The sequence below is a fragment of the Symphodus melops genome (assembly GCF_947650265.1).
Source record: "Symphodus melops genome assembly, chromosome: 10".
NCBI lineage: Eukaryota > Metazoa > Chordata > Actinopteri > Labriformes > Labridae > Symphodus > Symphodus melops.
In genome coordinates, this window is record NC_136700.1 from 894,079 (window position 1) to 903,683 (window position 9,605).

At 45.2% G+C, this 9,605-nt stretch overlaps 1 protein-coding gene and 1 long non-coding RNA gene across 2 annotated transcripts; one reads left to right on the forward strand and one right to left on the reverse strand.

Annotated features, from left to right (window-relative positions):
• LOC306829941 (uncharacterized protein) lies at nucleotides 1-2,786 on the forward strand (the record flags this gene model as incomplete). The annotated part of the gene is made up of 4 exons (XM_079353160.1): nucleotides 1-106; nucleotides 488-652; nucleotides 1,343-1,820; nucleotides 2,417-2,786. Exons 2-4 carry the CDS (start codon nucleotides 604-606, stop codon nucleotides 2,784-2,786), a joined length of 897 nt encoding a protein of 298 aa, XP_079209286.1. The 5' UTR covers nucleotides 1-106; nucleotides 488-603.
• A 1,626-nt stretch (nucleotides 2,787-4,412) lies between these two features.
• On the reverse strand, nucleotides 4,413-7,477 carry LOC306830769. Its single transcript, XR_013780009.1, has 2 exons — nucleotides 7,254-7,477; nucleotides 4,413-5,735 (listed from the first exon to the last, which is right to left on the reverse strand). It is a non-coding gene; the product is annotated as an uncharacterized lncRNA (long non-coding RNA).
• Between the last annotated feature and the right edge of the window lie 2,128 nt (nucleotides 7,478-9,605).

Below are 9,605 nucleotides of genomic sequence, written 5' to 3' on the forward strand. Positions count from 1 at the left end.
AGTCACCTGAGTCCTGCACTGTTGTGTTAGCATGCTAATGTTAGTTAGCTGGTAGCTTCATGTAAACTGACACAGAATGATCTAAGAAGTCTTCATCCAATAATCAGTGAGTATGTTCTTCTTCTTCTTGACTCAAACAGCTTTTATACACAAGGGGAGGAGCCATGTAAACACAGCTCTGACAACAACACAGCCAGCAGGACTCCAGCTTCTCCCTCACTGGAGACAGTCAGGACTCACACACACATTCACACAGGACACATTTCTTTATACACTGAACATATATAGGCCAGAGGAGAAAGCTCAGTTCCTCAGACGGACACCTGTCAGGTGTGACAGAGGTGAAGGTTCACTTCCTAAGATTAAGGTTGAGTCCGAAAAACCCCCCATCAAAAAACAAACATGAAATCTGAGTTCCACTTCCTGCATCACTGCCCCTCTGCAGAGGGAGGATGAAGGCTCATGTGTGTGTCCTGTTCACGCTAAGTCACACAGGAAGTGAAGACGATGCTCTAGAAAGAGCAGAGACGCAGCAGAGACGCAGCAGAGACGCAGCAGAGACGCAGACAGACGGAGCGGCCGAGGAGCTGAAAACACAGAGACATGACGAGAGTGAAAAACCTTCTGCTGCTCATCGGCCTCTTCCTCACAGGTGACCTTTGTTTCTTTCACACGCTGGTTTGAGTCGGATTGGATTCGCTCAGTAGTGAGCGGGGTTCGCAGACGCTTCCCGAAATCTTTTAAAAAGCTGCACTTAATCTTTCTTACTGCACAAAATGTAAATATCAAATGGAAGCTATTCGTACAACATGTGACTGATGTTTGACTTTTTACCGGCTGAAGTTTGTTTCCAACAAAACGAGAGAACTCAGTGATGTCGAGAGATAAAAGTCAGGACAAGAGAAACCTGTCGAATAATCGTTTTCATCCCAAAACGTTTCAATGAAGCGAAATCCTTCCATGACGCAGTGAAGCTCTACGATTTTAAAATCAGCAGCAGCACTTGTCGTGTGAAGATGAACGACTCGTTGACCCTTTTTTTTCCCTCCTCATATTTTTACCCTGCACACTCGTGCACAGACGGCACCTGAGGCTGTGCGTTAATGGAGAGGCGTCAGAGTCTGCTGGGGATTTGATGCCATGTTCAAGGGCACTTCTGCAATGATCTGGTCCTTCTCTAGCAACCGAGCTAGCTTCCATAAATTAATCCGCACCGGGAGTCTTCTTAAAACATTTGTTGGAGAAATCCTTCATTACCTGAAATGTCAAAGATTCATTTACATGAGACACGTTCCTCTTTTTCTGTCTGGTTCAAAGTGGACTTTGTCTTTTGTGCTTGCAGGTGTTGGCTGTGAAAAAGAGTCACTGTTTATGTACAGTTCAGTCGGAGCGAACGCTCTGCTGCCGTGCGCCAACCTGATCACCTCAGACTGCTCCAGGGTCTCCTGGACCTTTTTCTTCAAAGGCGACGGCGTGCGCTACACCACGGAGGTCAACAGGGGGAAGGTGTGGGTGAAGTCGGACAAGGCCGGCCGCCTGTCCCTCTCGTCCAACTGCTCGCTCGTCCTGCAAGACGTGAAGTCTGAGGACGCGGGCTCCTACGTCTGCCTGCAGGACGGAAACGCCACCACTGACATCTACTTCTCCGTCCTCGCCATCTCTTCAGAGTCCACCATCAGTAACCTGCAGCCTGGAGGAAACCTCAGCCTGAGCTGCGTGCTCTTCACCTACTTTGATGCAGGGAGCTGCAAGTCCTACTCCAACGTGTTCTTCCTCAGCTGGACGGCTGTGGACGGCACCGAGCTCCTCGTCCACTCGAGGTTTGTCCTTCCTCCTCGATACTCTTCGAACAGCTTCGATAACAACACTGAAAATGAGGTCGGATTTCAACCCACAGCCTCTGCAACGAGGACTGTAGCCTCGGTACATGTGGCGTGCAACATGACCACAGTAGGCTGAGGTTGTGCCCTGAAAAAAAGTCTGAAATGACACTAGTAAAAAATAAATGATAATTCTGAAACCATGGCAACCAAATTAGAAGTCCTTCCTGCAAGTGTCTAAATGAAGCTAGCATCGTTTGAATATTGCCGTCGTGTGTTTTTAACAGTTTTATAAGGAACGCAGACGGACAAGGAAGAGTTTATGAGTTCAGAAGTTAAGATGTTGTTTATCGTACGTCTGTCGGATTCTTGGATTCGGAGTCTCAGAGTCGGTGTCGAAGCAGAGGTGAGGTCGTGGAGCTGCGTGTGGAACGATGAAGATTTGAGACAACATGAAACTCCTCGGGCGGACCGACAGTCCTGACAGGATCCGTTTATGTTTTGATCTGTTGGCAGACAGACAACATGAATAAGACAATAACAGATAAAAGGCTGATCTTTGTAATGTTGGTTTTTTTAATCTTCCTCTCTCGCAGGTCCAAGCTGACGAGCCACAGCCGCTGCCACATCACTCTAACGGTCACAAACCTTCAGAGAGAAGACAACAACAGGAAGTGGAGGTGTCAGATGAACACATCACAAAACCTCCAAGTCGTCTTTCTGGACTTCACGTCCACATTCTTGTTTGGAGATTCTTCTTCTTCTTCTTCTTCTTCTTCTGTGGTTCCTTCTTCTGTGGTTCCTGCGTCGGACGGCGCTTGTTCCGAGCAGCTGCCCGTCAGCCGGATCGTGCTCTGCGTGGCTCTGCCCTTCATGGTGCTCACGGTGGGATTCTTCACATGGCGAGCGGACAAAAAGAGGGCCAGCGCGTCTTCAGCCGGCATCGAGCTCCACCAACTGAAATGACCGCTGAGTGCTGGACTGCAGGATTTCTCTTCCTGTCACGTTGAAATCCTCGTGGACTGCAGATTTTTTGGTTTTTGCAAAGTGTGCAATTTGTAAAGACAAACCCGAGCATTGCTAATTAACTTTCAGCTCTTCTTTTTGCATACATGGAGTCCTGAGAGGCAGAAAGAGCATCATGTCCTTTTTCCTTTTATCTTTGAACATCCTCCCTGTCATCTTTTTTAGAGCTTTTATTGTTGGGCAGATTCAAACCTGCGACGCCTCGCCTGGACGACGACTCTCTCTGTGTATTAGTGCTCACACACCCACTAAGCAACCAGCAGCCCTCCCCTTTAATGCTGAATTCAACTATTAAATGTGTTTTACAAATATTATGAAGCACGAGTCGATGTCGAGCAGAAAATATTTCAAGCAAAAAAAAAACGAGACTTGAATTTCCTGAAAGTAAAAAACTAATCTGCCGATATTTAAAAATGTTTTTTTACATGTTGAGATTTTCTTATTAAATAATTAAATATGTCTGATTACGAAAAAGTCGCCATGTTTGGTTTTCTTTCCACATTGGGGAACTTTTTTGACACTTATGAGAAGCAGCGGCCTCGTTTGGCTCTTTATATTTTAAAAGTTTAGATGTGAATTTATCTTATATTAAAGGTAATTAAATGATTTTTATTGTTTGATTTGATTATTTGCCGTGTTGTTTTGTCTGTTCATCATCTCAGCGACCTCACTAACATTCACGGAGTGAAGACGTCCGAGCTGCTTTTAACGGAGGACGCTGTCAGAGAACAAAGTGTCAGCAGTTAAATAAATAAAAGTGACGTTTAAATTATGTCAAACAGCTTTACAACTTTAATTTTACCAACATGTTTGTGCTATATTTTTATTTTTTTATAAATTAATTCATTTATGATAATAAGAGCTGAAGCAGAGCTCTAAATTAATCTTTATGTTTATTGTATAGAAGGTTAATTATTGCCAGCTGTGTTATTGTATTTCCTGTGCCGTAAATATTAATTTATTTATTTATTTTAGTGTGTGTATCACAACTATCATGTTTTTAGAAAAACAAACTTTATTTAAATAATTCGGGAACATTCTTGCACCTCGAATTAACAAAGATACAACAACCAGGTTAAATGATTTAGTTATAAATAAAAACTAATTTAAAGAAAAAAAAGAAAATTATTCAGTGTTTATATACAGTATATGCAGTGTAAATGTAGATATATAGAACATAGATATATTTATATAAATGTGTCTCGTAGCCTGATTGTAGAATCACGGGTACTTTCTGCCCTCTGGTGGTCAAAAAAAGAAACTACATTATAAACCCATAGAGAAAGACTGTCCTCGAAGGTGTCGGTTGTGCTTTTTTAGGTCATCTCGATATTTTAACAAATGTCCTTAAAGATAAATCCTCCTGTATGTGACACGTTCAAGACCTGAAACTAAAACTTGCGTAAAATTAAAACAAACAAACCCTTTCATGTCCCCTCACCTTTGTGGTCCCGCTGTGAGGACGTGACCTTTAAGAAGAGCCTGTTTGTGTTGCTATGGCAACTGCGGCAGGAGGGCCATTGTGGTAGAACGTCAAAAAACGTCAAAAAACAACAGAGACCCGCCTTCCAAGAAAAATACCTTTTTATTTCATTATAAATCCACATAATTGTATCTATGAAAGCATAAAATCCCCCGTTCGTATGTTTCGGCGTGTTTTCTCCTTATCGTGGTCACTTGTTCCGTTTATACTCAAAGTAAATCATGGGTATCAAACCATCAAAGACTGTAAGGTGTATGTCACATACAAACACAGACACTGTCAAACGGCAAAGGGAGAAGGGAGGGAGGGAGGGGGGGGGGGACAGCGCAAGTTCTGCTGGCCATCTTTTAATATCGCGATAAACATTTAACGTTCTCGAATGCCAGCGTGTAGTAAGAGGAACACTTACGGTCAAAGTTCACCACTGTTTCATACGAGTGCAGCTGCTTTCCAAACACCACCAATCGAGCGTACAGTCGGACGTCTGCGCTTTAGGTTAGCCTCCACGGTGTTCCTCAGACCTCTGTTCTCGGGACACCCACAGTTGTTGTTGTTGTTTTTTTTTTTTAATACTCCGACACACAGAGAACCAATCCACCATGGACGCAAACACACCGATTATTTCAACATTTTCTAAGTCATTCGGAGCCAGAAGTCTGGTTATACTTGAGAGTATACTATTCAGTTGTTCATGAGAGAGAGAGAGCGAGAGAGAGAGAGAGAGAGAGAGAGAGAGAGAGAGAGAGAGAGAGAGAGAGAGAGAGAGAGAGAGAGGAGGGGAAGAGATGAAAACAAAGTGCCATAAAAGTTTGTTATTCGTGATGCTTTGAGACAAAAGGTCGACAATGTGCTCGTGTTTTCACTCCAAGGCCCCGGCATGAGAGACGTAAGAGAGGTGTGCTTTTTGAAAAGTCTGAAGAGTATTTCTTCCCCCCCGTTATTGAAATAATGTCTGTCATAATACTGCAGTAATCCTTTGGCATGTGACTGTATGCTGGGGAAAAGAGAGGAGCGCTGCCACGGATCGGAGACAAACCATAACATCCTGAAAAGATGTCACAAAATTGGTTTGCCAAAAATCCCAAAGTAATCCGTTCACTGTATTCCCAGAGCGGCGTTTAAGCATCCGCGTGGATTCCAAGTGTCAAACGCAGAGACGTAAATCCAGTCGACAAACCTTTTAAAGCCTCGTCAGATCATCGGATGCTTCCTTCAGGAAAACAAAACTGTGTTGGCTCTGATCTGTCTGATTCAAGCAGCAGACATGAGCAGGGTTCAGAGCCCGGAGCGGGTCCAACATGTCCGCATCCCGTCTGCTTCGAGAGGAGGCGGTGTTTGTCTCTGGGGTCGACGCCGGATCAGCAAGGCCAGCGAGCAGGAAGTGACCGAGCGTCCCGAGGGAGCACCTGAAGGAGACGAGACAAGGAGACAGTCTGCTTAAAAGGGGACTCTAGTATCTGTAGACCTGACCCCCATAATTATGGACATTTTTATTCAGTCGGTGATTTCTCAAAGTGTTTGAGTTCATTGAGTATCTTTTGTTTCTACTTCCTGACTTTCCATTTGTCAGGACTCATTTCCTCTCCGAGGATTCAGACGCAGACTGAAAACTTGTCTCTGTTTTGGAGACGACGTCCTTGACGCCCGCAGTCTGTTCTGAAGGACTTGTACTTGGAAAAACAAGCGAGCAAACAATTCTCTGTGTCTGCACTTAAAACAGATTGTAAGGCTGCGGTGAGGAGCGAAGGGACGAAACAAACGGAGGCTGTGTGACTCTGATCAGCACACAGCTCAACGATGGATTAAATGACTGAGATTTATAAAGGACGGGAAGTTATTAAGAATTAAATCTTTTCACAGGAGACGCGAGTTTTAAAGAGTAATTTAATCCATGGAAAGAAACCACATCTATTAAACTCTGACCCCCCCCCCCCCCAGTGTTTAAAATGGGTACTGCAGTCTAAATCCTAAACATTTAACTCACTACACAGCTCACAGAGTGGTCCTTTAACTTGCCTCACAGACCAGCACGTGGGATTTAGTGCCCTCTAGTGGTGGTTTGTGATGCAGCTGAGCTTTGCTGGCAGATGAGGAAAAGGATAAAACAGATAAAAGATGGGAAGAGGTTAAAGAAACAAGGATACAGAGGGAAAAAGGAGGCAGAGAAGGAAAAGGAGGGAGAAAAGGAAATGGGGGAAAGAAGGAGAGGAAGGAAAAGAGGAATTAAAAAAAGAGGAGAGAGATGGTAAACATGGAGCAGGAGATAAGAGGAGGTGGGGAAAAAGAAGACTGTAGAGGAGGAGAAAGAAAAGGAGCAAATGGAGCAGAGAAGACAAGAGGAGGAGGAGGAGGAGGAGGAGGAAGAGGAGGAGGAGGAGGAGGAGGAGGAAGAGGAGGAGGAGGAGGAGGAGAAAGTTAGATGATGCAGGGAGAGCGGAGGAGAGAAGAAGAAGAAGGAGGAGGAGGAGAGTGAAGGAAAGAAAACAAGGAGTCAGAAGGTGAAGTGATGGAGCCGAGAAGAGAGGGAGAAGACAAGAGGAGGACACGTCTTACATAAGTGTCAGAGAGAGAGAGAGAGAGAGAGAGAGAGAGAGAGAGAGAGAGAGAGAGAGAGAGAGAGCGAGAGAGTGAGAGAGAGAGCGAGAGAGAGAGAGCTTACATAATGGAGCGACACCAATCTGCATACTGTGGGGGATCAGGCCTTTATATAATGGACCAATAAAGAGGAGTAATGTTGTTTACTAAGGCAGCAGATATTTACAGAGCACTTAGAGGCAGACTGACTCCACGCCTGCTAATGGCTGCTGACTCTCTCTCTCTCTCTCTCTCTCTGATCGCCCCTGTTGCAGTATGCCAGGCATGTGTGTGTGTGTGTGTGTGTGTGTGTGTGTGTGTGAACACAGTGTGCATGTTTCATGGCTCACCTCTTCTCCCTCCAGCGCTGTGAAGTCGAATGTAAGAAAATCTAAAAACAAAAACAAAAAACAGAAGATGGAGTTAAAACGCAGACACAACAAAGTCCTGCAGGTTGTGGCGCTGATGGCCTTGTGGTTGGGTCGCCCCACACGTCTCTCTCTCTCTCCTGATTCCTGTCTCTATCCACTGTCCAATCAAATGAAGGCTCAAAGAAGCCTTGCAGATTGTTTCATCCATCTTCTCTGAACCTAAACTGACCGTGAGGCTCCTCACATCACACATTCATAAATCACGTCTGAGCATCCATGCACGATGCATTCAAGGGACACGTGGACGGTAAAGTTCTGAAGCCGATCGCCGGGCTTGAAATGAGAACGAGGTGCAGAAACAGAAAGGCTGCAGCATGTTGCACTGGTCTGAGACCATGTTGCATTATTTCTACTACAAAAGGACAAAATGCACGAGAGTGTTTAAAGGTGCGACGACATGTTCGCTGCACTTCCATCAGGATTTGGTAAAAAAACCCAAAAACAATTTGACCAACAGGCCAATCAGGTTGTGGCTCTGAGCGGTTGAAGCCGTGCTGCAGACACCTGGCTGCTCAAAGCGTGCTGGAACACGACGTGGTGGAGTGACCCTGAAGACAAAGAGTGAGCAGCGGAGGGGAGCGGAGGGACTTTTGGGAAAATTGCTGGTGGGCTGAGAGTCCGTACTTCACAAATATCATCGACTCTGAACGCAGAGAGCTGAACTATAAAAGCTAGCTAGCTTAGCTTAGCTTAGCTTAGCAGGGTTACAAACTGGAAAGAGCTGCTCGCTGTGGACTTTGCTGAATGTAACTAAAATCGTCACTCAGAAAAGTTTGAACCTTTCCCCCCTAAAGATTTGCATCTTGCTTCTTTACATGGAGACGCCTCCTCGTCTACTTATCAGAAACGATGAGTAGTAGTTATTTATAAATGCACGACAGGCGGCCCCAGAAATGGTCTTTAATATCTTGTGCACACATGCACCAGACAGTCGCGAGTGTTGCACAAGATCTTTTTCATATTTCATTATTTCATGTCAGATAACACAAAACCCACGGCGACGTCTTCAAATGATTCTCTGTCTGAGCGTTTAACAATCAAGAATTTAAAGCGGCGGATAAAGGAGAAATCAATGACAGCTTTGACGGATAGATTTTCAATCTGGCCCCGTCTCCGGGCCGTAAGCTGTAAATCTGCCTCTCAGCTTTCTGTTTGCAGACTTCTGCTCGTCCTCTCCGTGTCCAATCTCCCATCGCTCCTCGCTCCCTCCTCGTCATCCCGGAGTTTTCATTCTCTTCCCGTCTCTCTTTATCCCTCCATCTTTTCTTGTCAGTAACCGTGTCTCCAGGCTCAGTGACTCATCTGTACTCCTCTCTGTTTGCTTTGCTCTTTTATTTTCTTCTCCCCGTCTCACTAACTAAATATAAGTCCATAATCCTCACTTCTGTCTCTGTCTTTCACAATCTGTCCGTCTGTGCTTCCTCTCCTCACACACTCGGGTCTTTCTCAGGAGATTAAAGTGACTTTGATTTATTTTAGTCAAAGGGTTTATGAAGCCGGTGGCGTTTTGCTGAACATGTGCTTCACAGGCCGGCGTGTAAAAATAGAGATCTGGAAACGGCGGAGCCAAAGTTTGTCTTTCAGTGCAATCACAGGATTTATCAGGAGGACGCTTGAAAAGGACAGATCAGTGACTTTAACCTGAAAGACGTGTGTGTGTGTGTGTGTGTGTGTGTGTGTGTGTGACCTAACGTGAACAACAAAGTGCCTCTCATTTCTCTGGTTACATGCAAGTCAAATGAAATATCCCACACACGCACTGCACTTCCCTCCGTGACCAGCAGGTGTCACTGTGGCTCCACGCCGCGCCTCCTATCTGCAGCCTCAGTGGACCGACAGTTTAGTCACTGTGGCGTCCTGCTGCTCGGCGCCACGCTGGGAGAATAAAAAGCGTGCTGAACGAGGCCCTGATGCCTCGTGGCTTTGCAGAGCGCTCAGTGATGATATCTGCCTGCGTCTGCTGAGCGCTCTCTGCCCTCGCCGTCTCCTCCTGAGGCAGCGGCTGGCCGTGTGTGTGTGTGTGTGTGTGTGTGTGGTTTATGTAAATGTCCTATCTGACCACTGTCTGACATGAAGACATGTCATAGGTCGTCTTCTAAAGGCCGACATGCTCTGAACTCTATTTCCCATGGTGCACTGCTTCACATCACAGAGACATTTAAAGGAACAACATTTACGTGCTAAATTTATGCAAATCCTCCGACAGTAAATAAAGCTGAACCTTTGATTCAACTGATATTAAATAAAAAGGTGATTCAGGTATTTAAACTT